We start from the raw sequence: 27,106 nt of genomic DNA on the forward strand, positions 1-27,106 counted from the left end.
CCCTGCACTCCTTTTCTCCTCACCTCCTCCAGCACCAGCACAGTTTATTTCCTGCATTTTTGTCTTTCCCGAGCCTGCTCTTTAAAACTCACCGAAACGCAGCAGGAAGGATCAAACCCCGTTAACCCTTAAGCACCCGGCTCACTCCTGCATCCCGACCCCGCGTCCATCGCTCCCCACCTTCCCCACCAGGTACCACCACCCCCCACGTCCTTCGCAGCCACTTAATCCATCACCAACTTCACAAAGCCGGGCTGGGCCGGAGGAGGGAACAAACGAGGCAGGAATAAAGCCCGGCTCTCAATGCCGGACCCCGCGCGTGGCTGGGGGTTTATTTCTTTCCCCACTTCTCTTCCGATGGACAAACCTCTTTTTTTCTTTCCCCCCACCCGCGATTGCATTTCACTTGCAGCCCCGTAACAAAGCCGTCACCTCCGCCGCCGCTCCGCTCCAGGGAGACGAGTTACAATTACAAATTGCCACCACAATTAGTGCTACTGCTTAGAGAAATTAGAAAGGGGAGCGGGAGGCTCGCGTGCGATTGATTGCTATTCATCCTGCTTTACGGTGACCTTGCTCTGGAGACGATGATATTCCTTCAGCCTGGAAACCGGGATTTAAAAAAAAAAAAAAAAAAATTAATTGTAAATTAACAGTAAGAACACACATTTCCTTTCAATTAATTTAAGCAGAATGAGGGGGCGTGAAGAGCAGGCGTTTGTTAAGGCCTGTACAGTTTAATTATTTTTTTTTTTCCCCCACGAGATAATGTAATTAATCTTAGAGGAGTCGGGGGGACATGGAGGATCGGGGAGAACAAAGCAGTTAACAGGCAACAGAAAAATTAAGAGCCCATTATGTAAATGTAGAGTGTTTTCCAGCGCTGGAGTTGGGAGGGGTCTGAGAAATAAGTAAAATAACGAGGCTGGCTGTGCTGGGGAAGGCTGCAATTAAACAGGGCTGGTACTGGGGGTGGCTGGTGGCACCCCAGTGTGGAGGGGGAGCTTGGTTCACCCCCAGAGCCTGGGTGAGGAAAGGGCAGAGCCCCGGGGTGCTGGGGCTGCAGACCTGAGCGAGTTGATGTTGATGAAGCCGGTGGCGTCGGCGGGCTCGTAGTCCCCTTGCACGTTCATGCTGTGGAGAGAAGGGCACTGTCACTGCCACAGCATTCCCGGGGGCTTGGGGCTGCCCTTTGGGAAGGCACAGGATGGGAGCACCCCATATCTGGCTGCTCTCTCATCCCCTGGTGGCTGTGGGTGCTCAGGTCAGGGTCCCTGCCTGGGGCAGGGGCACATGGCTCAGCAGCAGCCATGCCCAGGCCCTGCCACAGGCACAGCCCAAATTTCCCTCCTTGGTCCCTCATGTGCATCATTATCACCCTTCCTCTCCATGCTCTGGCACTGCACAGGGATTCACCCTGATCCAGAATAATCCTGCAGGTATGGCTGTCCCACAGCAGGCTCTGGGAAAGGGATGGGGTCCTGGGCAGCAGACACTGCCCCTGACATGAACAGGGGGCAGGGACATCCCCACACTGGTGTGGGGGTTTTCGGACCTGCCAGCTGATTCCTTGGTGCAACACTGAGCACATCCCTTTTCCCAAGGCAGCAGCCACCCACTGAATCCCAACAGTTTCCTACATCCCCAAAACACACAGCTCATTTCCCAGAAACCACAAACCTTAAAGGAGGAAGTGGAGGGAAATAAAGAAGAAGAGAAAAAAAAAAAAAAAAAAGAGTTTACAACGATTTTACCTCCCCTGACGGGCTACAGAAAAACCTCTGTGCTTTTATTTTTGCTCATTCGAGTGGTTCTGACCTGCTCTATAATTACGTTACTTTCTACCTACTGTGCAGAGGCATTTCCACACAGCTCTGCCTCTCACAGCTTTCTCTCGGGTTCCTGTGACGCCGTCACTCAAAGGCTTTCAAACCAGCGATGTAGAAATCAAAAAGAAAAGGAAAATGGTTGGAGACGCAGGGAGAATAAGTGCCCCTGCTTTTCTCTCCCTCTCTCTTTTTCCTCCGTCCCACCCCCCTCCATCCTCCTTTTTTTTCTTCCCTCTTTTTTTTTTTCTTTTTTTTTTTTTTAATACTTTATTCATTTAATCTCTCCAAGTGAGAGTGCGAAGCATAATGAAGGGTTGGGACAGATTATTAGGAGCTGTTGATTTTGAGGGGGAGGGAAGAGAGGAAAAAAAGCCAGAAAAGAGAAAGAGAGAAGATAATTTGACTCCGACTGATCTAAACTCATTCGGGTGTATTTATGGCTTATAAAGTGTTTACAGAGATTGAAAGGAGTTGAGGGAGGGCTGAGGGGGGAGCGAGCAAGCGAGAAAACAACACGAAGAAAAAGGGAAAAGTCAGAGGGGAAAAAACCAATATTGACTTGAAAACATGGCTCGTGCTTCGGCCGGGTGCTGAGCTGGGCCCATGGTGTCACTTGTGCCACTGGGGATGGGATGGGATGGGATGGGATGGGATGGGATGGGATGGGATGGGATGGGATGGGATGGGATGGGATGGGATGGGATGGGATGGGATGGGATGGGATGGGATGGGATGGGATGGGATGGGATGGGATGGGATGGGATGGGATGCTCACTGTCACCACTCCTGCCCACCCTGACTCCCAAGCCCACTCACCTGACCAGCTCCTCGTTGTAGAGTGACCGTGGGGACTCCCTGCCCAGGATGTAGACCTGGCCCTTGAAGACAGAGAGGCGCACGGTGCCCAGCACCGGCTCCTGCGAGCGCCCGATGCACTCCCGCACAAACTCACACTCGGGGCTGTGCCAGAAGCCTGAGGACAGGAGATGGGATCAGCAAGGGGCTTGGGGAAGGCCAGAGGGGCCTGGGCATCCTAGGGTGGTCCCCAGACTGAGTCTTATAAGGCAGACCCTGGGTAATTTCCAGGGGAAGGGATGCAACTGCAGGACTGGGAGGGGAAGGGAGACGCTGGGACCATGCTGATGATGAGATCTCCACCCCTCATGGCTCAGCATCTCACAAGTGTTTCCCTTCCCCTTGGTGGCACTCAGGACCCCACTGGGAGATGAGGATGGAACAAACTAGAAATAGACCATGGGCCATCCTTGTTCCAGCTCTGCTGGGCAGGGGTGATCGTGCAAACAAAAAGATTTGTTAAGTAGGTATGAAATTGTCACTCAAAACCCAGCATCTTGGGAGGGCCAGGTGGAGACAGACAGACAGACACAGAAATGGGGGAGGATCAGCTTCCAATCCCCAAGAAGGGGATGAGCCATTCTCCCCTAGGCCACAGCCTGTGAACTGTGCTAGAGGGGTGCAGCCCCACAGGAATACTTCACCCCCAGCAGCTCTGGGAGGGGAAATCCCCTCAGCAATGGGGGTCCCAGTGGGACAGTCACCCCAGGAGTTGCCATTCCCCATCCCAGAGGGATGCAGAGCTCCCCCAGATCACACAGCTGGGCTGACTGGGGCTGCATCAGGCTGTGCTTTGGGGGCACAGGTATCTCAGCAGCCCCAAGTGGGCTCTCCACCTTCCCAGCCCCCCAAAGTCAGCAAGGCTCAGCTTGTCCCTGAGGAGCTGATGGGACACAAGGAACCAGTGCTGGCACCATGGAAATCTCCATCTAAAACTCCAGCCTACTGCTGCCCTGGCCCCAGTGGGGACAGCAGCCCCTGGCAGCCCAAATGCCCTGAGCTGGAGCCCAGGCTGGGTGTTGGGGTGATGTGCAGCCACACCACAGGCCCCCAGAACACATCCAGGGGGAGCAGCTGTTGGCATTGCAGGTGCATGGAGGGGCCATGGCCCTGCCTGCCACCCCCATGCCCCTCCTGTCCCTAACTATGGTATTAGCCAGGGAGTCCTGGGAGACCTGGAATAAAGCCTGGGAGATGTAGAAGGAGATAGAGGTGGGGAAAGAAAGAGCCCATTCACCGCCCTCGGTCATCCCCTGTTTTATCTCTCTCATCTCACACAGGTGCCCTCTCACCTTTCCCTTCCCAGCTGGGCTCTGGGGCCGAAGCCATTAAAGAAACAAACAATTTCTTTTGTTGTTTGGCCTCACCAGCCCCTGAGCAGGGCCTATCCTGCAGCCTTGTCCCCAGGTTTGTGTGTAGCCCTGCTCCAAGGCTCTGCAGCCCCTCACACCAAACCCACCTCCCTGAACTGACCCCCCTCAGCATGGCCAGGGGGTTTTGGGGACCCCTTCCCTAAAATCAGCACTGCCATACCAGTAGGAACCCCAACTCCAGGCAAATACACTCCTTTTTTTGATACCCACCCTCCAAGTACAACTCCTCAAATAGCAGGATTGATGTAAAAAAATCCCTGTAAAAATAAACCCCGGCCACATTAAAATAATAACCAGCTGCTTAAATCCTGACTCTGACAGCTCCAGGTGGGAGGAAGCATCTCCCCCTCCCGACCCCCCACTGCAGACACTGGAAGCGATCCCCCTTAATGACCTCCCCACCATCCTGCCCTAATCACGGCGCAGGCAGGGGGACAATGGCATTTCCGCACCTGGGAAGGAGGGAGCTGCCTTCAAAGCCACCCTCCACAATGGGATCAATAGGAACAGGGGGAAGATAAACACTAATTCTCCTTAAAACTGGACTGGCTGCAATAATGAGGTGTTAAAGGCAGGTGAGCTTGAAAGCCTGGCCTCTGGCACAGCACGGGGACCCACGGGTGCTCGCTGCACCCTGTCGGGGTTGCTCCTTGGATTTAGGATTGGCTGGCAGGGAAGTCTAGGACCAAGCTGGAAATCCCTGGGGATTCAACATGTGGAGCCAGGGAAATTGCAGTCTCTGCCTGGCAGAAGTGGGGAGGGAGAATTTAAATCGTGATTCCCCGAGTGGCTTTTTAACCTGGTGGCTGCACAACAAGCGAGTGGTTAGGAATAAACAAACAAACAAACAAACAGGTTTAAGCCTGAACTAAAAAAAAAAAAATAGTCAAAAGAAAGGCAGCCCTGGTCAAAGTCTAATAAAAATGGCCAGAGGCAAGAGTGGCACCAGAGAATGAATGAGGGCAGGGCCTGTGACCCAAGAGGAAGGTGAAAAAGGGTTCTGCAGCCCCTGTCAGGGCCCTAAAATATTATTTAAACTGCAAAGGGGCTCAGGCATTAAATGCCAGTTGCTGAGGAAGATGTAAGAGGGAATGTCCTTGGAGGGGAAGGTGACAAGCACTGGCACCAGAGACTGCAGGGGAGAAAACTTGAGCCAGTCCTACCAGACTTGGAAGACCCCACAGGAATTATCCCAGCCCTTGTGGTTAGACACACCTGAAAAGGGATGGGAGGAGGAGCTGGGAGCCTGAGAAATCAGGGCCTGTAAATAATAAAGTTTGGCCATGGGGCAGGAATCTCCCTGGTATGGGGCCTCCAGGGATGACATCTGTGGGACGAGCACCCAGGTGTGGGCAATGGGGTTTTGAGCCCACTTAGGGCATTTTGGGCTAATCCTACTTCCTTCAGCTTAGCACCAGAGACTGTGTTGGGGTGGATCCACCCCAGGGCAGTGCTGGTTCTCCTGCCAGGATGCCAGGCCAGGGAGCTGCTCCCTGTGGCACAGGGGGGATGCTGAGCTGTGACCCCTCAAACTCAACGCTGGGTCTGGTGCTGTGGCTGCTCCACAGGGGGAAGGACACTGGGCTTACTGCTGTCCTTCTCTGCTGGGGTGAGTATCCCCTCATTCCTTACAGCTCCCAGCCCTCTCCAGGCAGTGCTGTCCTGTCCCAGACCGGGAGCCCCAACCCGCAGTGCCCCTGTGTGGGCTGTGCACCACATAGCACTGCCAGGACCTTCCATCCCCCAGGAGTCCCCTGTGCCACACTGCCAGGGCACAGGGACAGCTCTCCAGCTTCAAAAGCCATGGCAGGGTATGAACTTTAAAATTTGGGTGCCCCATATTCCCGTGTGCATGAGGCAAGGGCGGAAGGGGATGAAGGTGAGAGCTGGACTAGGTGACACAAGAGGGGCAAAAGGATGGTGAATTACAGCTGAATGTGCTGGTTGGGATGAGGTGGTGGCACTGGGCTGGGAGAGATGCCATGAGTAAAGCCTCATGGAATATGGCATTGCCTCCCAAAGTAGGCAGGAGCTCCCTCGGCAGGAAAGCAGGCTCAGTGTGGGGTTCTGTCAGCCCAAAATCCACACCTCGATTTTACAGCCAGTGGGACCTGCAGCCTCCAGCAGCAAGGAGGGAGGATGTGGAAGGCTGGGAGGATGCTGCTGTGGCAGGACAGGGCTGTACCTACCGTTGTACACCAGCTCTGAGAATTTCAGGGAGAGCCCCTGCTTGATTTTCCGCACTTCCCGGTCCATGGTGAAGGCCTCGATATCTAAATGCGCGTGGTGTAGGATCGTTCCCGCTGGGGTCTCATAGATACCTAGCCATTTTTCCAGGCAGGGGGAAAAGCAGAAAAAGAGAGAGAAACGAATGAGACCAAAACTGTCAGCAAATGACAAAAAATAATGACTTGGCTGACAGAAGGAGCCGTGGTCGAGCGCATTCAGTCTCAGCTCGCTGTAAAATGCATCTGTCATTATATTCATGCTGGGGCCGAGACAGTCCACTCCGCACCTTGTGGAGAAAATTTCTAGATTCCCCTCTTTGAAGAGGCACTCTGACGAGGCTAAATGACAGGGTTTGGGAACCGATCCCCCCACCCATCCGTGCCCAACGGTCTGCGGCTGAAAACCTGTAATTAGCAGAACGAGCGGGGCACAGGCGTGGGGAGCGCGGGGCTGCGGTACCCTCCTCTCCCCTCGCTGCCAGAAAGGCCCGTGCATCCGCTGGGAAGCAATCAGGCTACCTGGGGGCTGGGAGGGCAACCTCCTCTGGGGCTGGCAGGCCCTTCCTGCTGCCCCCCCGTTGCACAAGGCCTGGGGATGGAGGATGCTTAATTGTTCCGGCAAGCTGCTCCTTTGTTCCAGTCATTCAGGGTTTGTTTTGTGCGTGATGTGGCTGTTTGGTGTTTAAATATGAGTATGGCCATGCAGTTCTCCCATCCATGTTGGAAATACTGAGCTGGTCTGGCAGTGAATATGTGATGGGAAAGGCTGTAACCTGTTCCACCAGCATGTCCCTGTCCCCTGCCTATGGGGATGGTCCCTTCCCAATGCTGGGTGTCTGCTATGGTGCAGTCATGGGAATGGCAAAGGCCACAAAGGAGCCCTGTAGGAAACTGTGACCACTGAAGGACATGTGTCCCCTACAAGCCCCAGCCCCAAGAGAGGCTGAGGGGAGCCCACAGGGCTCAGAACTTCACCAGGCTCTGCTCTCAGTGCCCTGGAGAGTGGCACAGGCTCAGCAGTGTGGCCACAGTCCCACAGGTAGAACAGGAGCCACGAGTGCAGCAGCCCAAGCCTCTTCCATCAGACCTCATCCCAAGCAGTGCCCATGACTTCAGCATCCTACAGGCACAGATCTGAAGAAGAGAGAGCCAGCCCTTCCTCTCCAGCCACCCCAGCCATGGTGTTCACCCAACATCCATTCCCTCAGGACTGTGGGAGCAGACAGCCAGGTTAACACCAAACCCCAGCTGTCCCCATGGGCACAGCAGTGACACAGGGAGCTGCTCTTTGTCCCCTCCAGCCCCTGCCTGTGGAGCTGAGCTCACCACTAACACAATTAATATTGCCTCTCCTTCCCCTTAGGAGATGTTAAAGCCAGTTTGGGCTGAAGATTTGGGTGCATGCCTTGACCCCCAGCTCCTGCCCCTCTGTGGTGCTGGGAGGCAGGACCAGGGTGTGTCAGCTGGGGCAGAGGGGAGGGCAGCTGACAGCCACTCTCCAGCCTCGCCACTGCCGAGGAGACAAGAGACACCTTCAAAGTGACACCCGCAGCATCTCCAAGTGTCTATTTTCATCTCCCCATGTTTACAGGAAAAAGACAGAGGTGTCAGCACTGCAGCCCAACGATGCTTCAATCACCCCATAATTGCTGCTGAAGAAGGGGGGTCCGGAGCAGGGGGGACGTGGAGGGAGGCAGCCGAGGAGACAGCTGCCGCTACTTAAAATTTTCTAATTTGTAACCTCGGCTGTCACTTCACCTCCATCCGAGCAATTCTGTGTGCTGAGTGCGGGCTGTCAGTCCCGACGTCATCCGCGGGACAGGAAGGGATGCGATGCCTTCCCGAGGGCAATGGGAAAACGCTCCCAAATTTCTACCCCTGCTCCAGGGCTGAGGCTGAGCTTGGCTTGCTATGTGCTCCTTGCAGGGAAGGGTTTTTCCTCTTCACTCCTCCATCAGCTCAGCGCATCCAGAGGAGGAAAGGGAAAAAGGAAAGAGCCAAGGGGAGGAAAAGCCCCAGCCGACAGCAGCGCTCGGCTTTTGGCAGCGGCCGTCCCCCTCCTTCCCTCTTCCTCCCCACTGATTTCATTTACTTCACTTAATTAGCCCCCCTTCGGAGTTAAAAAGATAATTTGATAATGAGGATGTGGGAGGGAGGGAGGGCAGAGCCGTGCCCCGCTGCAGCCCCCGGCCCGGCCGTGCCCCCCGAGCACCCACCCTGTCATCAGCCACCCTCCTCCCGCTAAAACAAATAAAAACCCGAGTTAATAGGGCTGAAAAGGCTGCTGCGAGCGCCCCTCGCCCATTAAAGCCTTAACGAAGCCCAATTAGGAGCTTAGTAAAAATCAATGCAAATGAATTTTTCCTCTTCTCTGACTTCCCGGGACTGGGGGATGAGGAAGAGGAGGCACCTTCGCTGTCACCTCCACCCCAGGGAAGGCTCTGGCCATGCTGCTGCCCGTGCCTCAGTTTCCCCTGCAGGGCAGCCAGCCACACACTGCTGGGGTTTAAAGGATTGTCTCCTCCAAGCCCAGCTCCAATCTCCTGCACCATTAATCCTAAATCAATTTTGGAGGCCCAAAATGCTCCAGGCAGTGGTGGGGTCACCCTGAGCTGCTCTGCACCCCAAAACCCTGGGAGAGATAAGGTACCCGCAGCACCCTCCTGTTCTTGCCTGCTCCCATCCCAGCTCTCCATCCCTCCCACACCTCACAAAGCAGATTTCTGGGAGGTTTCTCTTCATCCCAAGAAGCCAAGCAGGGGCAGGATCCTGCTCAAAGCGAGGGGGGAGCCAGCCCAAGGTCCCATCCCCACCCCAAGGTCTGATCCCCCAGCGCTGTCCCCAGACCCCCCACACACAAACACAGCAGTGATTGCTCAGCGATGTCACACAGGAGACAGACATGACAGTTAAATGGGGTTTAGAGAAATTATTAAATGCTGGAAGGGTCACTAGAGCGTGTCAGTGCCTCTTAAAAAAATAAAATAGATTTTGACAAATTACTCAGCATCCTGCATGCAAATGCACAGGCTGGAGTGTGCGGGTCAGGGTTGGGGTTTTTTCTTCCTTCTTTTGGTTTTAATTTGATTATTCAAACAGATCAAATGATTTGGGGTTTTGTTTCCTTGCCCTGTGGTGGGGAGGAACACTGCAGGCTTAGTCTTATCAAAATATTTGCCGTTGTCCTGTGCAGAGGGAAAGTTTAAAGAAGGGAAGCATCTAATTAACTATTAATGAGATTTAAAACAAAAGAGTTTGAGCAAGGAGTTGGGAAATGATGCTGAGCCAACTCCTTACTTAGTTTTGCACAGGGCAGCTTGCTGCCTCCAGAGATTTCCAATGAAATTGATCCCAATGGAAGATCAATATTGGGAGACATGGATTCAAAAATGTGGAGATAAGAAAAATAAACATAACAGTAACTTGCATCAGCTTCCAGCAGTTTGTACAAGTATTGGAGTCTGGCACCATCCAGGAGCACATCCCCACACAATCCTGGTGTGTTTCCCTGGGGACAGGGCTCACCTGGAGGCACTGGGAGCCCCAGGCTGGTGCCAGCAGTGGCAGTGGGTGGGCAGCTGCTGCCATTAGACAGCGACAAGGAGTCCCTGTCACAGGGAAATCTCTGCCAAAAACTGATGGGGAGGGAAAGGTGTGACCTGAACCAAAGCACCCCAGGATTACTGAGCACCCAGCATACCCCAGCATGGTTTTCCCATTTTTTGTTCTTTCCAGGGCAGGGCAGGCTCACCTCTGGACTTCATGCCCACGAAGCGGTTCTCCACGATGTCAATGCGCCCGACCCCATGCTTGCCCCTGCGGGGGAAAGGGAGGTTGCAGCAGTCCCAGCCCCACAGGTGGCTGTGAAAGGTGGGTCAGAGGGGTGGACAATGGGGAAAACCCCCAAAGGACAGCGGGCCAGCCCCTGAGCAGCACTGCTGACCATGAGCAGGGACCCCAGATAAGGCAGGTGACAAAGAAATGGATTTTTCTCTCCACCAGTCTCTCACTTGTCACTGAGGCCACCAGTGCTGCAGGAAGCCGTGATGCTTGGGCCACTGGAAAATAAACTGGGCAAGGAGACAAGACATGCCACAGCTGTATTCCCAAAGTAGGTTTAAAGCTACTTATTAACCATTTAAAAAGTGAACTAAGTGGAAAAGTTCATTCCCATTCACCACCAGCAGGATAAAGGCAGAGGCACAGAGGAGGATGGCCAGGGACTGGGTGGCACTTGGGAGGAGTGGGTGCCCTCATGGGTGCTGCAGTATTTTTGGGAAAACTGAGAATAGTTCTGTGCCAGCAGCAGCAGAAATGGAGCATGGGGTGGTACAGGAAAGAAAACCCCAAAGGGGCTGATGCTGTGGAGACAGGAATAGAAAAGAGCAATGAACCCGGCCAGCTGGTCCCAAAAAAGTCAACTCTCCACACAAAAAGGACTCTGAGCCCTCTTGGGGAGACAGAGTGAGGCAAGATGTCAAAGCAGGGGGACAATGACACAACTGAGCTGGGACAAGGAGTAAAGGGTGCCCTGCAGTGGGCAGGGCAGCTGGGGCACATGGGCAGCCCAGAGAACGTTCAGAGGACTTTTTAATCCTCCTCATGCACAGTGAGCAGAACCCTGGAGTATTTATTCCCTCGTGCTCCTGGCCTTGGTGCTTGCTGGCATTTATGGTACAACTAGGACCCAGCTGGGGCCATCCCATCGCTGGCCACCATCCCTGGGCTCATCAGGACGTGTCTGCTGTGAGCATCCTGCTTCCACCCCACGCTGGGTGCCCCGGGGACGCTGCCCCTGTCCCTGTGCCAGCCGGACAGGGTGGCACTCACGCGATGTCGTTCAGGTACACAAAGAGCTCCAGGGCTGAGGAACGAGTGGCTCCATCCCCAATGTTGGTGACCTTCACTGGGACACCTGCAGAGGCGGGGAGAGAGGATGGGCAGGATCAGCCAGTGTCAGGATCCCCCCGGAACATCATCCCGTGGGCGTTAAATAGATGTGACAGATATGAACTCTAAATAACTTCTTAAAAAGGCATATCCAAGCTGGTGCGAGGGGGAGGCGAGGGGAGGGGGACCCACCTCGGGAGAGGAGCGAAATAAATAAATAAAAAAGGCCATAAAAACGTCACCCCCCCTTTTCCTCTCTCTCCTCCCTCTCTTTTTTTTTAGGGCCTGTGAAATTGCAACCAGGCCCTTAACTAATTGAATTTCACGCTCCGCAATTGTCTTACAGCGCAGCACCTTCTGTCCCACCAGCCCTTGCCGGGGAGGGGGGACAGAGTGACAAATGTGTGCCCCCCCTCCTCCCCTCTCCAGCACGGGGGTGTCTGGGGGGAACCCCCACACCGGGCTCGCCTGCTTGCACACGCACGCACACGCACCCCGCGGCGGGGGGCTCCCCGCCATGAATTAATTATTGCACCTTCTCTTTCTTTTCCCTCCTTAAAAAAAAAAAAAAAAAAAAAAAAAATTAAGGGCACCGGGCAGGAGCAAAGCAGAGAGGGGTGGGGGGGGATGCTGAATAGAAAGAGGCATTTTTCTTTAGCGGTGTGAAATGAGCAATAAATGTATTAGGAAGCTGACAAGGGGGCTGCGGGGCCCACAAAGAAAAGCGGTGCGGAGTTGGAGGCTAATCCCCCCTCCATCTGCCCTCCTCATTACCATTTAACGCACTATCAGTTGCCAATCAGCCTCAATGCCTCCCTTTCTAGTCTTTATTATATAGGCGCCCGCGAGAGCCCTGTCTAGTGATGGGGGCTGTCAGCTCCCCCCCACTGCCCCCCTCTTAAACCCCCTATTTTCCAGGGGTTTATAAACTCAGTTGTAAATTGCTATTAAATGTAAACTCGCGGCAATAATGAACCTTAAGCTGCTTCTCGGCGTGGCCCCCCCACCCCGCGCCCTCCCCTCGCCCCGGCTCTTTCTCTCCTCATCCTCCACCGGGATATCGGCCGGGCTCCGCTCGGCCAAGAGCCGACGTTGTCGGGGCTGTTGTTGCTGAAAGCTGCTTAGCCTTTGAAATAGTTAATAATTAGATTAAAACTTCAAATAAATTAACTAGGGGCTGAATGGGCTGCCGGGAGGGGAGCTGCTCCTTGCAGGGGGATGGTTATAATGGAGCAGGGAGGCTGGCGGTGGGGAGGGGGTGTCCCCTCCCAGCAGGGTTTCCCCCCAGCCTGTGCTGGGCTGGCCACTGCTGCCAGGATGGAGGGTGGCACGGGGACGGCTGTGCCTGGCAGGGGTGGAGATGCTGCTCAGTGTCCCCTCCCCAGTGCTGGCTCTGGGGCTGGGCCTTGCTGTGTGTCACCAGGGATGTACGGGAGCATCCCTGTCTCCTTCATGAGAGCATCACTAGCCAAATCCTGCTGAGTGCTCTGTCTCCTCCTTGGTAACATCCCCAGCCAAGTTCTGCTGAGTGCCCTGTCTCCTTCATGGTAGCATCATTAGCCAAATCCTGCTGAGTGTCTCCCCAATTACATTGGCCAGCATCACCTGCATGTCCCCAGAGCCACCTGCAGGAGAGGGGTCCTGTGCCCACTGCACCTTGATGGCAGGTGAGGGGGCTCACACCCCTTTCCACTCTCATGGGTGTCCCAAAAAGCCCCTGAGATCTAACCAGACCCCCTGTACACCTCAGAGAGCCCTGGGGTGCTGCAAGCACCATCCTCAGCCCCAATGTCACGAGTCAGGGCTCACCCATCTGCCCCCACCCTGGGGATGCTCCCAGAGAACCCCAGTCCTGGCTAGGAACTGGGGCTTGTCTTGGGGGTCCAGGGACAAGAGTCTGGCAGCAAGGAGGCTCTTACCCCGCTCAAACTCGATCTCCAGCACGTCTGGGGTGTCGGGAGATTTGGCCGGATCACATGTCTTGGTGTAGAGCCCGGGAGGAGCCTGGTTCTGCAGGGAGAGGGAGAGAAGAGGGACAGTCAGTGACTGCCATGGCAAACACACAACCCCAGAGTGCATCCTCCATCCCAAAGCACATCCCCTGCCAGAGATGCATCCCTCTCCCAAAAACACATCCCCTTGCCAGGGGTGCATCCCTCATCCAAAAACATATCCCCTGCCAGAGATGCATCCCTCACCCAAAAACACATCCCCTTGCCAGAGATGCATCCCTCACCCAAAAACACATCCCCTTGCCAGGGATGCAATCCTCCATCCCAAAACACATCCCCTGCCAGAGATGCATCCTCCATCCCAAAACACATCCCCTTGCCAGGGGTGCATCCCTCATCCAAAAACACATCCCCTTGCCAGAGATGCATCCTCCATCCCAAAGCACATCCCCTGCCAGGGATGCAATCCTCCATCCCAAAACACATCCTCTGCCAGGGATGCATCCCCCATTCCAAAGCACATCCCCTGCCAGGGATGCAATCCTCCATCCCAAAGCACATCCTCTGCCAGGAATGCATCCCCCATCCCAAACGCAGGACCAGCACAGCACCAACGCTTACCGGGGGCCCCGGGAACAAAGGGGTTGGCAGAATCAGCCAATTTTTCCCCTCAACTTGATCTCATCTTTTCCTCCAACGCCCCCACAGCTGGAGGCGGGATGGCTGCGGAGAAGCAAGTCAGGCAGGGAAAAGCAGGACGCTGGCAGCAGCGGCGGGGCGGGCGGGTGCCCGCACATCCCGCACCGCCGCCCGGCTCATTCGGCACTGACCGAAAAAACTAATGAGGAAACCTGACCCCAGCAGGTGCTCCCGGCACACCGGCTCTTTCATGGTGTCCCCGGGGTTAATACACACGAGGGAAAATAGAGCAGCAAAGCAAAAACCCATTTCAGAGCACATCAACCTTTATGTATATATATTTTTTTTTCTCTGAGATTTATAGGGAAGAGGCATCTTATCTCCATCAGAGCCAGGCCAGCAGAGGCTCGGGTGCCGATGGTGAATTGCTGCAATTGAAGTGCGTGCCAGAAGAAGCGGGGAGGGGGAAGAGGGGAGGCGGGAAATGTAATATAAAAAAGCTTTCCGTCCCGGAGAGCAAATGCTTTGCAATTTCACATGGCCCCTCAGCACTCACCCATGATGCGACTGCACAGGCTGACCCCAAAACACTTTCGGAGCTGTGTTTGTAAACTCCTGCCTCCAGAGGGACTCCCCACCCAGCCGCAGCTCCAGGAGGTGGAGGGGAAGGAATGGAGGCTCAGGGGCATGTGCAGCACCGTGGAGAGTCGAGCAGACTTTTAAAAGTGCCGAACTGGTATTTCCCCACTAAACCCAGCTGGAGCTCTGGGAATCTCCGGGCAGAGGGTCCCTGCCTGCACCCACCCACCCAATGCCTGGCACACGCTCTCCCTGTTCCTCTCTTTCCTTTTAAAGCACAGTTCTTCTGCTCACTCAATCAAATTATAGAATAGTTAAGGATGGAAGGGACCTTTAAATGACCCTTTTACTCCCTTCTCTTGCTTTCCAGCAAGGAAAAAAATTATAAGGTATAAAGCAAGTTAGGGGGGAAAAAAAGCCCCATAATAACCCAACCAAAAGTGATTGCTCTTATATTAAAAAAAAAAAAAAAAAAAAAAAAAAAAAAAAAAAAATTAAAGGGAAAATTAATTTCTCTACAGAAGAAGTTTTCATCTAAAATTTTCCAAGACGGGCAATAAGAATTTTAGTGAAAACTTCCACTGATTTTTGTCCAAATGTGTTTACACTTCTGGATCACTGCCAGCACCTGAGGGAACCCCACATAGCTGCAAGCACCCCCATCCCACCCTCCACACTGGGGAGGACCCCTTGCCTCACCCAAACCTCGGGGTGCATATCCCAACACCGAGCACAGCCAAATCCTGGGAATACAGACATAGCTTCCCAAGCACTCACTGCAGCAACCCCCTCCTCAATTCCCATTTTATGTCATTTTTGCCCCTTTCCCTCGTTTTAAGGGAGAGGCAGGCACATCTCCCTCGTGCCCCCACGCACAGATTACACGGGCTGTGGATTTCAATTTTACATCGTCTGGCCTTTCCTAGCCCTGATCACACTTATTAACTAGATGAACCTGTGAGAGATGATGAAAAACTTTGAGTTCAAAAGGAAAAGGTGGAAGGTGGTGGGAGAAAAAATACCGGAAAGTATTAAAAACTCTTTACTAAACATTGGAAGTCAAAGTCAGGTAGTTTCCAATTTTCCGAGCCAACTATGAAAACCCCTATTAAATAAAATAACTAAATAGAAATAAAAGTGACATTTGGCTTGCATTCCATCATTACGGTGTGAGTCTGTCCTCTTTTTATTCTCTCTCCTAAAAGCACAGTTCAAATGACAAATAGTTTGTTGCAGTGTATCAATGCCTTCTATTTATCCCTCCCCGCAGGGGGGCTAGTCCTGCAATGTCATCTTTAAAGGGAAGAGAAGAAAAAAAAAAAGGGGGGGAGAAAAAATGGAAAAAAAAAAAGGAAGAGTGTGTGGAAAGTGAGAGAGGGAGGGGGGAAGTGAGAGAGGGAGGGGGGAAGAAAGAAGCAAGAAAAACGGGGCAAGAAGAGAAGAAATTGGAAGCAAATGGTCCATGAAGTAAACCATGATGCAGAGCTATCGATGCCGCAAATGGTTTATTCATCCGGCTGATATTGTTGTGCCCGGGACTGAATGAACTCTTTCAGAGTGCCATATGAAGTTAAAGCAAGTAAATTTCTATCTTTCTCCACATTAGCTGCCTCATTGCCCTTCAATCGGGCCTCACAGAGGCAGAAAATAGCTCAACCATCTGCTTTCAAATCCCTGCGTTTGGCAGGTCCCGGGGGTTTGGGGAGGGGAGCCCGCCGTGCCTGGCACCCCGATCCTGCCACGGCCACCTTGTGCCCAGCAGCGCTTCCCGGCCGGGAGGGGACAGCAGCGACAGCGGTGACACCGCGCTCCGGGACTGTCACAGCGTGAGGTGCCGAGCTGAGGATGCTCGGGAACGGGGTCAGGGCACCGGGCAGCCCCATTTCCAGGCTGGGTTTGGGAAGGGAACGGGCTTGGCAGAGCCTGGGGTGAGGGAAGAGAGGAGAGGAGCTGCGTGCGGCAGGCGGGGTCAGGACGGGCGCGGGTCAGTTCCGGGCTACCTGAAGAAATGGACACCCATCCAACCACTCCCCGGGGAAGCAGACCCCACGGGAACCCTGCTCTGACCCACAGCCCCCCCTCCGGAGGGCACCAAAGGAGCGGCGGGACCCTCCCCACCTTCCCCTTCCTCCCGGCCGCCGCAGGCACGCGTCAGCGCCGCTGCGGGAGCGCTGCGGGCACGGAGCTGCGGCGGGCCCGCTGCTCTCCGCCTGCCTTCCCCTCCTCTCCCGGGCTGTCTAATTAGCGCTGATGGATAGTTTGAATAGCGGTGACCCGCTGGAGCACCAACAGCGCGGGCAGGGCCCGCAGGAACGGGAGCACGGCTCCGAGCGGCCGGAGATGTGGCGCCGTCACCGGCAGCGCCCGGCCGCCAGCCCCTGCTGGTAGCCAGGGTTGGTGGTCCCATGGGTGCCCACAGGGTCTCCAACACCGCCCATCCAACGCGAGGTTTTACCCCACACCCCCAGGGATGGCGGGCTGGGAAAGCAAGAAGGACTGGGCGAGCTGCAGGGAACACCCCGAACCTCTGCCACCCGCCAGCAGCTCTGACTGTCCCACCAGCACCGCCAATGTCTAATTGCTCCTTTATTGCTGCCCCGCGACATTGTCCCCTGCGGTGTCACCCTGGAACCGTCCCTTCCCCTGCTCAATTAAGGCGCCGGGGCGGCGGCGGAGCCTCCCCGCACACACGGGCGGCCCCGCCGTGAAATTTCCAATTAGGCTGCAAAGACACGAGACGCCCCCAGCCCCGTGGCTGCCGTGATCGATTACCTTGGGGTTCTCCAGGATCCCGGCTTCGTAGCTGCGGCAGGCAGGGATGGAGAGAGAAGTCACTGCAGCATCTGCAACTTGCAACCCCAAAACCCGCCGGGATGAGACCTCTGCTCCCACCCACCCCATGAGGATGGACGAAAGGACAATTTATGGATGTCCAGAGCATTTTAACAGCAGCCCTGAAAGGAAAGCCAGACTTAGGAGAGTGCAGGAGATGAATGCTGCCCCTTGGAATGTGGACAACTAGATAGAAAGGGAGGATGGAGGATTTGGTGTCACCCACGGTCAGCATGTGGTGGGGCAGTCTGGGACAATAGATGTCCAAAAGGCTGCTCTGGACATATAGGTTGGAGGGGACCGGGGCTCCAGATCACAGGTCCTCACCTCACAGGAGCTCCCCACCTGCCCAGCTCCTCACCTGATGTGCATTAGGTTCTCATCCATGCTCCAGGGCATCTGAGGTGTCACAGGCACTGGGATCCCATGTTTCTGCCAGGAAAGGGAGCGAGGGTAAGACAGTCTGCAGGGAAAGCCCACCCTCATTGATGCTGGCTCCCAGCAGGATCAGCCCTAAAAACTCAAAGGCACAACCCATGGCCACCAGCAGGGCAGCACAGAGCAAGGTGGATTCCCATGGCCCTGACCCTGAGCAGCACCAGCTCCCACCACGAGGGCCACTTCTACAGGGACATCAGGGACACTGTGGCTGGGGGAGAATGGCTGTCCCAGCCCTGCCACAGGCTGAGAAGGGGCCCCAGAGCACCCCCTGAGCCCCAGAGATGGGGACACCAGCAGAGATGTTCTCTGCTTTTCCTCAGCCCAGGGCCAGGATGGTGCAATGCTCTCAGGTGTGTGGTGGGGTTTTTGGGGTCCTCTTTGCAGGGCCAGGAGCTGAACTCGATGACCCTGTGGGGTCCAACTCAAGATGTCCCACAATTCAATAATTCCCCCAGCCAGGCTTCTCAGCAAGGGGAGGTGACGCAGGGATCCGAGTCCCCAAATCCACAGGATGCTCTACAACCTCAAGAGCACTAATGCTCTGTCATGGGTGGACAGATCACATCCTCACAGCCTCATGTAAACATGGTGAAGCAGACACACCCCAAGCAGGTGGCAGTGTCCCTCTGAGCTTGGGCACCTCTTGCATGCCATGCCCAGGGACGTGTGGCCCCACACCAGCTGCCTCCCCAGCACAACGTGCAGCACCGAGCCCAGCTCCCTAACAAGGTCACCAGCGTGCTCATTTATCCACTGACATTTCAATGGGGGAAATTGCCTGTGAAGATGAGGTGAATATACTGGGGAATTAGCAGGAGAGGTGATGGCAGCAGGCTGGAAACTGCTGGAGCCAGTGGGGACCTCAGCCACCCTGCCAGGACACCAACTGAGCCTGGGTGTGTCTGTACAGCCCATGCACTGCTGGGCAACTCTGACATTTCAGTGTCACCACAGCAGGAACATCAGTCAAGGGCTCAGCTGAGGACAGAGGAGCAGGGGCTGAGTGGACATTTCTTGTTTGTCAGGAACAAGGCAAGGAAATGCTTGTGGCTGTTGTATCACAGCCCTCAAACCATCACCTGAGATGGGAGCCAGGTTCTGAGATCTAATGCTACAGAGGGACTGACTCAGCCCTGCTCCTGGGGGGACATGGCCCCAGGCTCATGGGTTGTGATTTGCTGGCTCCTCACCATAAATCCAGCACAGGGCCTGCTGGGACCCCCCATTATCCAGTCTGGACACCCTGGCACAACTTAAGGCCATTTCCTCTTGTCCTATCTTGCATTTGTGAGAAGAGCCCCACCATTGGCACACCCATCTCAGCTGAGGTGCACAAATCCATCTTTCAGACCTGAATACTCAGAGATCTTGAGCTGACCTGTGCCCTCAGCCAGCCCTCTCTGCCTCTGCCTCCTCCTGGCAGCTGGGGAAGCCAGTGCTCCCCAACTCATCCCCACCCCATTTCAAAGAGGATCCTCCAGACCCAATATCTAGAGCCTAGGCAGCCTTTGCTGGAGCCAAAGGTGCCAGGGCCAAAGAGGGATTTTGTCCCCAGCTTCTGTCCCAGCTGGCTCTGCCTGTGGCAAGGCTAATCCTGGAGCAGCAGCCAGGAGAGCTTGGCCATCCTCATTAAGGAGCGTGAGGAGGAAGCAGCCACTGGCACAGATTTGCTGCCAGATTTCAGCCCCTGGGCAGCAAATTCATGGACAGAGCTGTGCCACAGTGAAACAGATCCTCACTTTCCCTGGCACCAATGGAGCCCCAAACATCATCATTTTCTAATTCCCCCAGCAGCAAGGTGAGCACACTTATGTGCTCAAAGGAGCTGGCCATGCCTCTCCCTCTCCTAAGGATGAAACAGAAGGGAAACCATCTTTTTTTTTTTTTTTTTTTTGTACAGATAACCAAAGACTGAGAAGTACTTAAACCCTCACCCCACAACATTTCACTCTGGGAATGGGGCCCCAATCAATTCCATTTCCCTTTTCCCCCCTTCCAAACAAACAAAACAATCCCTACAACCAAACAAAACCCCCAAACCCAAAACACATGTTCCATTTTCCATATAATAAAAACCACGGTGCTCTTAATAACTCCCCTATTTGACAATTTGTTTGGCAACATATGGAAAGCTCTCGTAAACTCTCCCCTTCATAATACCACGGCAGATGGCAAACACAATCCTCAACACGCCGCTCGCTCCCGGAGACCCTGATGGGCTCAGAGGGCTCCTCACCCCATGCCACATCCCTCCAGCTCCACATCTTGCCTTCCCAGAGATTACCCAGGCAGCTTCGATGGCAGCTATTTAAAAACTGCAGCAATTTTCTGGTTTATGCACAGAGCTGACTTTTCCCTTTTGATTGATTGAGCCGAGTTGTCAAGCATTTCCATGAAGTCGCTAAGGAAGAAAGGTACCCTGGTGGGCACATAAAAACCTGATGCAAAACTTCTAACATGTTTTATTGTAACTTGTACTTCAAAAAGGAAGGGACAACAAAGGTGAATGTATTTTCTTTGTCTGTTACACAAGTCAGGGAGCTGGGACCTGTTTCCTTGGAAAGCGGGTTACAATTAATAGCCAGGTAATTATGGGGCTTTTAGAAAGGAAGGAGAAAAAGAAAAATAGAGAAAGGGGGTGGGGGGAAACACTGACCAGGAAGCTCCTAAGTGGTGCTGCAGGGATGTTGTGCAGGGTGTGCTGCTGTCACCCACCAAGCCGTGGTGAGCATCCTGTGGTGACCCTGAGCATCCCACGCTCACTCCAAGAATCCCATGGCTACCCTGAGCTTTCACAGCCACTCTGAGCAACTTTTGCTGCCCTGGGCATCTTGTGGCTACCCCACAGCAGCTCCTACCTTGGCATAATCCATCAGCTCACGGCGTCCAGGGAAGCGCTGGTAAAACTCGGGCAGTCTCCATGGTGCAACAACCTGGCAGGAGCAGGAGATGAGAAACCCCTGCCCTCTCGTAGCCCCTGGGAGCCAAGAGAGCCAGGACCCACAGGGTGTCGGGCCCCCAGCTGAAATTTAATCTCCCAGCACAAGGTGGGAGTAAACCAAACCCCGAGCCTAACCAGGCACTGGATGCAAAAGGGAAACAGGCAGCATCGATTATCCAGCAGCTGCCTTGGTACTGTCTCCTCTGTGGCCTCGTGGTGTTTGGGGTAAAAAACAGGTCAATTAAGGATCATTACAGCCCCCTGAAATGCCAAAACGTCGCTGCGTGCAGCTGGTGGCTTGTTAAAGTGAGGCAGGGCAGTTAAAACAGAATTCCCACCAGCTGCAGAGGGCCAGGAGCCTGGCAGGGGGAGGCAGGGGAGGGTTTTGGGTGCCTTACCTTGATCTTGGGACACAGGGCATAGCAGCTGAGCTCGAACCGAACCTGGTCATTGCCCTGAAACACGAATGGGAGGTGCTGAGGGGTCACCCCACCCCAGGGTGTGACAACACACACATGCAGCCCCTGAGGAGCTGCTTGGTTCCAGTCACAGCTCCCTGTGATACTGCAAACCTTGGGCACAGAGAGCAAGGATCCTCTGTCCCATGGGATCATTCCTGCTCCCTCTCCACTGCTGATTTAGACTCCAAGCCACTTTTCTGTAGTTCCTGATAGCTGCATGCTCAAAACAGATTTGGGTATTTTTTCTCCCAAACACAATAAAGGACAAAGAAGGAAGAGAGCAAGGTGGGGGTAAGACCACAGTGAGCAGAGGGATGCAGCAGCTCATAATTAAATAGCTCAGAACCTCCTTTTACCTTAATTGGCCCTTGCTGATTAGGCCCCACTAATGAGTCCAGGTAGCTGGGAAGGGGCAAGAAACAGTGGGAAGGATGGGAATGACGAGCACTTCCAAGGGAATAGCACTCACTGAAACCTATTTTCCACCCTCACCAAGGGGCGTTAGGACCCCCACCTCCCTCCCATCGGCCTGGAGGGTACATTTACACCCTGGGAATTCCCCAGGGACTATTACACACAGGCAAGTACATCCAGCAGAGCACTCATTTCCCTCCAGGCCCGAAACTGCCCATCTGCTCCGGCAGCGGGGACACCCAGATGGTCCCATTAAAACTCCGCAGCCGGGTCGGGTTACCCGCAGCCGGTCCCTGCCTGTGCGTAATGGCTTGGGGAGCACAGGCACCCAGGGTGGCACCCGGTGGCACCCGGTGGCACAGGGGACACCATCACATCGGGGTGTGCTACTCCAGGGCACCTCTGAGCCGCAGCTTTCATGAAAAGCCCGCTGGGGATGGATGGGATGATCAGAAAGGGGTGCAGAGACCCGACTGCAGCAGGACAGAGTTATTTCGGTCATGTAGCCCCCTTGATGTCCCTCAGTGCCATCCCCTGGGTGCTGGCAAGTCCCTCGGCAGTCTCCTGCTGCATTTATCATCCCCCTTCTAGCAGAGTCCCCACCGTGGGGACCCCCAAACCCATTGCAAACCCCCAAGGAGTCACCTCGCCTGACCCCAAGGCACGGGCTGTGGGAAGAGGAGGAGGAGGCACCCGCAGGTCCGGGGGTCACCCACCGAGCCCTCACCTGCCCCAGGTGTCCCCGCCCCGGCTGGAGCAGCGGCTGGAGGTGCCGGGGGTCACCCACGGTCGCGCCTCGCCGGTCCCAGCGCGCTCCCCGAGGGGGATTCCCCCTCTGCAGGGAGGGGCTGGCCCCGAGCATCCCTTTTGCACGGTCTCTGGCTGCCTCTAGCGGCAACGTGTCCTCCCTGCGGCCAGCGGGGACAGCGGGGACGGCACCGGGACCAGAGCAACCGGGATAGGGACAGGAATGGGGACAGGGAGAACCAGGGATGGGGACAGAGACAGCCAGGAGAGGGACAGGAATGGGGACAGGGACCAGGAGAGCCGGGGATGGGGACAGGTGAGGGCTCAGTACAGGGACAGAGCCTGGGACAGTTGCACCTATTCCAGGACACCCCTAACCATGCTGGGCTGTGCTGGCTCAATCCCAGCCGGCTCCCAGCTGGGAAGCTTCAGAATTTTGAAATTGCTGCCAGGAACAGAGTGTTCAGCTGTAACCCCAGCCTTCCCAACAGCGAGACAGAACCGAAATTGGGCACAGAAATCCCAGAAGTGAGAAGGAAGTGTTGAAACACTTTTGAGTTTTGCACAGTCCCCACAAATCACCCTGTGCCACCCCTCCTGGCACCCAGCTTGGCCTGCAGACTGACCAGCTCCCCCATCCAAGCACCTGGAGCCATCCCTGCCCATGTCCCCCCTTGTAGGGGAGGAAGAAATAGGAATGCCCTATAGATATGATTGCCTAGCAAAAGATGCTAAGAATATAGAAAGTGTAGGTGAGATTGAAATGAAAGCATTGTTTGACTGAGTGGCTGGAGAGCAGCAATGTGGATGCCTGAAGGTCTTGTCCCTTTGTTAAGATAATGCCAGTTGCTGCAAACATACCAAAGAGCCAGCAGAGACCCTCTCCTGGCATGACAGGAAGGGTCCAATAGAAGGTTTAGAGATACGAAATTAGTAAAACATAGTAATGTAGTGGTTTCTACAGGTTGTACGTAAATGTTAGAGAATTTGTATCTTGTACTAGACTGGTTAGTGAAAGAGTAGAATATTCAAGATAGAAGGAGATTTAAGACTTTGCAAAAGGACACCACGTTCTCTTGCTCTTACACCCTCAGACACCCTCCCTCTCCCTTGCTCTTGTCCCTGCACCCCTCACTCTTGCTTTACCCCCTTTGTTATCTCACTCCTCTGGGCTGCTCACAGCAGCATCTGGCAGCTCCCAGCTCAGCCCTTCTCACCCACACCCAATGCAACAACAGCAAATTCAAGACCAGAATATAGAGAGCTTGTCCTGACCCCCATCCTCCCCAGCTCTACCCCTGACCTTGCCGGTGGCGCCGTGGGCGACGTGCTGGGCGCCCTCGCGCTGGGCGATCTCCACCAGCTTGAGGGCGATGCAGGGCCGGGCCAGGGCCGTGCCCAGCAGGTACCGATCCTCGTAGAGAGCGTTGGCCTGCACTGCCGGCCAGATGAACCTCTCCACGAACTCCCTGCTCACGTCCTCGATGTAAACCTGCCAGCAGAGGGTTCCTGAGGGGGCTGTGCGTGGGGAAATCCGCTCTGGAGTTTTAGGGACAGCGCAGTGAAAAGTCTTTTTGCCTCCCTTTTACTGAGGGCTGATAAAAGGCTTTGGGGCAAAACTTCTGGAGAAGGGATTTCTCATTGGCACAGCCCCCTCTCTGGGGTGTGTGAGACCCCAGGGCTCATCCCCATGGTGAGGAGCAAGGGAGGGACACTGTTACCTTCTTGGCCCCCAGTGCCAGAGCTTTCTTTCGTGCTGCCTCAAAATCTTCCTTCTGCCCGATGTTGGCCTGGAAAGCGGTAAAAATATAAAAGACTCTGTGTGAAACCGGACCACAAAACCCAGTGCAAGCCCAGTGTGGCACTGGGCATCGTGCAAGGCATGACAGAGCCTGTGGCAACTGGGCTTGAGGACACCCAGGAAGGGCAGGAGGGGGGTTCTCAGGGCCATGCCCCCTCTGCCATGCCCCTTGGCTCTGCCCTGGTTCCCTGCCTTCATTAGCAGAGGGTCATTAGCTGGCAGGGACAGGCTGTGCCACACAGGGCTGGCAGCTCAGCAGAGCAGCAGTGAGCTGGGCCATGCTTAACCAGTGCCAGCAGGGTCACCACCACAGCCACACACACACACACCAGGACCCCCATTGCTCACCCAAACCCCCCCAGACCATTGGCCCAGCACCCCCTCCCCCCCAGCCCCTGGGGACAGGGTTCCTGGGACAGGGCTCAGCACAGAGCTCACCAGGTAGGCGACAACGTCGTAGCCCTGCTCCCTCAGCCACACCAGGATGCAGGAGGTGTCGAGCCCCCCGCTGTAGGCAAGGACCACCGTGCCCTTGGACTGAGCCATGGTGCTGCCAAAGCAGAGGAAAAGGGGGTCATGATGCCACCAGCCCCTGCCCTTTCTGCAGCCATCAGCCACAGGAAGGATCAGCAAGAGCCCTCCCGGGCTGCAGGGAGCCAGGCCAGGGCTGGGGGCAAGAGGAGAAGCCACAGCACTGTGACCATGGCCAGGCTGTGGCTCTCAGCCAGGGAGAGGACACCCTGCCTGCGCACCAACCTGCACACCAGAGATAACTGGACAACAGAGGAGGCAGTTCTGGAGAAAAGGCAGTTTTGCTCTTACCTGTTCTCCGTGCTGGCAGCCCCAGCACAGCCTGCCCCACGCTCTGCACGTCCTGCCCTGCTGGGGAGCCGGGCTCAGGCGCAGGCGCCCGGCTGTGCTAGAGACAGAGCTCAGTGCCCTGCTCTGGCACGACCCAGCACGTCCTGCTGTCTGCAGAGCTGCCACAGGCTCAGCCCCCAGCACCCATCAAGACAGCAATGGTTGCAGGGCTGGGGGGGCTTGGCAGCATCCCCTAGAGCCCAGCCCAGCCCCAAGTCTAATTAACGCTTGCGGGGCATTTGTTCTAATTGTGCTGCACGTGTTTTCTGCCAGCACACAACCTACGTGGGGATTCAGCGCCCTCACCCTCCAGCCAAGGATATCGAGGACTTCAGCCAGCAGCAGGAGGTGGTGCAGGACGCAGCAGCCTGGATCTCGGGGGAGGGCTGGGCAGGGACGGGCTCCGGACTGTCCCTGCTGTCCCTGGGCCAGGCTGTGAATCCCAGGGCCCCACGAGGAGGCGATGCCAGCTGACCCTTGGCCGGGGGAGGCGGATGGCAGAGCCGGCCAAGCCTGTGCTGAGCAGTTTCACACTGCTGCTGCCAAGTCAGCACAGCCCTGCTCCTGCGGGCCGGGCTGCTCCGGGCTGCCCACCCAGCACCTCTCCCAGGGATGTGGTTACACCGGGGTGTGCCCCAGCATCCCAGCAGAGCCAGCACCCTACGAGGGAAGGCTTGGAGCCAGCCAGGGCCAGGCTCTGCCCCACTTCTGCCAGCTTCTTGCTGAGGAACAAAGGGGTCTGGCAGCCCCATGCCCTTCCCTGCGGCTCCCCGCGCCTGCCACGCAGGCAGCACCCGGTGCCCAGGCTTGTGCAAGCAGCATTTCCCTGCTCGTGGGGCTGTGCCAAGCTGGGTCCCTGCCCAGCGAGGTCCCGCCGTCCCTTCCTCACCGGGACATTTACAGGAAGGCAGTCGCAGTTCCCAAAACGGCCCAGCCCAGCCCTGACGCTGCGCCTGCGGCTCCCTTGGAGACAACCTCCCTCCTTTAGTCCCAAACCCATCCCCTTGTGGCCACCAGCATCGCTGTAGTGGCTGCCAGCCTGAGTAAGCACCTCCGAGACCAGGCGTACTCGCCCTGCAAGTGGCCCAGCAGGGCGATAGGGAAATGCCTCCAACTTTTGCCTGCTCAGACACGTCCCAGTGTCGCAATGCCCGAGGGGCCTGGGGGCAGCTTGTCCTGGTTCGCATCCTGCATCCCAGCAAGGGGGTGCGGCCGCTCCCAGCTCTGGAAACACGGCCCGTGCCAAACCCGCCTGCCCAGGAAGGGAGAGCCCCGAAGTTTCAACGTTCGGTGGCAATAAATCAGAGCAAACAAAGCTCCGTGAAGGGGAACGCGGCGGGACTTTCTCAGCCCTTATTATTATTCCGTAGCAATTTCCGTGTGAGCTGGGGCAGGGATTTTACTGGAGAGACTGGGGCTGCCAAAGGGAAACCGCGCCTTCGGTTTTAAACCTAAGAAATAAATACGAAGAGGGAGGAGAATAAAAAGCCTGAAACTTTGGTAAGGAGAGGAGCTGTCTTTGCCAGCCGGGCTGGAAGAACAGTCGGGCTGCTGCCTGTGGGCTGGGATGGAGCAGGCAGGGGGGACAGGAACAGCCTTTCCAACAGCAGAGGCATGTCCTCACTGGTGCTGGGGTTTTCTTCAGCATCACTCCTCCACCTCATGGAGGTCCCATCCTGCCCCCCAAAAATCCCCAGAGCAGAGCGGAGCACCGGCTGAGATCTCAGTTCCTGTCCCCTCAGGGAAATGGGACTCACTTGGAAACCGCCTGCCCATCCCAAAGCGAGCTAGGAAAGGCTTGACTGGAGTCTGCACAGCGCTGGGAAGGGGCTGGCACCCCACTGCCCTGCTCCAGACCCAGGGGTGGGGGACACCCGTGGCTGGATGAGAACGGGACAGACAGGATGAGGGGACATCCCCCAAGGTCCCCCTTTCCCCTCTCCCCCCGTGCCATGCCCACACTCACGCACTCCCGGTGTCCGGCTGCCCTCGGTGCTCTGGTCCGGTGCCTGGAGCATCCTCCCCCTCCTCCTCCTCCTTTATAAGCGGGCGTGGGCAGGCGGAGCCGCCGCAGGACAGTCCCCCCTTGGGCACCGTCCCCGGGAGAGGCCCTGCGCTGCTCCTGCTCCTGCCCGGCACCACAGGGGGAGAAGCTGCCCCCGGGCCGGGGTGGAACCAGTGCCCAGCCCCATCCCCTGCATGGCCGCCCTCGGTCCCCCCTCTCCTGACCTCCTCAGCAACCTGCAGAGCACCCACTTTGGTG

The 27,106-nt window shown here is 55.7% G+C and overlaps 1 protein-coding gene across 5 annotated transcripts; it reads right to left on the reverse strand.

Annotated features, from left to right (window-relative positions):
- Positions 1–287: 287 nt before the first annotated feature.
- On the reverse strand, positions 288–26,906 carry ASS1 (argininosuccinate synthase 1). Of its 5 annotated transcripts, none has more exons than XM_056504928.1 (15): positions 26,810–26,906; positions 24,421–24,532; positions 23,903–23,971; positions 23,485–23,673; positions 20,958–21,014; positions 20,477–20,551; positions 17,539–17,609; positions 17,118–17,148; positions 13,095–13,185; positions 11,116–11,200; positions 10,037–10,101; positions 6,247–6,378; positions 2,646–2,802; positions 1,069–1,134; positions 288–603 (listed from the first exon to the last, which is right to left on the reverse strand). In XM_056504928.1, exons 2-15 carry the CDS (start codon positions 24,526–24,528, stop codon positions 549–551), a joined length of 1,251 nt encoding a protein of 416 aa, XP_056360903.1. In that variant the 5' UTR covers positions 24,529–24,532; positions 26,810–26,906; the 3' UTR covers positions 288–548. The 5 variants fall into 5 exon arrangements, with proteins under 5 accessions (XP_056360903.1, XP_056360906.1, XP_056360905.1 ...); XM_056504931.1 differs by having other exon boundaries at positions 26,814–26,854; XM_056504930.1 differs by lacking the exon at positions 26,810–26,906 and adding an exon at positions 25,150–25,399.
- Between the last annotated feature and the right edge of the window lie 200 nt (positions 26,907–27,106).

This window comes from Oenanthe melanoleuca, chromosome 17, assembly GCF_029582105.1.
Source record: "Oenanthe melanoleuca isolate GR-GAL-2019-014 chromosome 17, OMel1.0, whole genome shotgun sequence".
NCBI classification, from domain to species: Eukaryota; Metazoa; Chordata; class Aves; order Passeriformes; family Muscicapidae; genus Oenanthe; species Oenanthe melanoleuca.

What these genes read in the sequence shown, in the direction of transcription:
- ASS1 (XM_056504928.1), bottom strand. Translation starts at nt 24,528, where the DNA reads ATGGCTCAGTCCAAGGGCACGGTGGTCCTTGCCTACAGCGGGGGGCTC. An exon ending in AGCTGATGGATTATGCCAAG is followed by an intron (nt 17,610 to 20,476) that starts GTAGGAGCTGCT and finishes CTTTCCTGGCAG; the next exon opens with AAACATGGGATCCCAGTGCC. An exon ending in CTCAGAGCTGGTGTACAACG is followed by an intron (nt 2,803 to 6,246) that starts GTAGGTACAGCC and finishes TCCTGTCCTCAG; the next exon opens with GCTTCTGGCACAGCCCCGAG.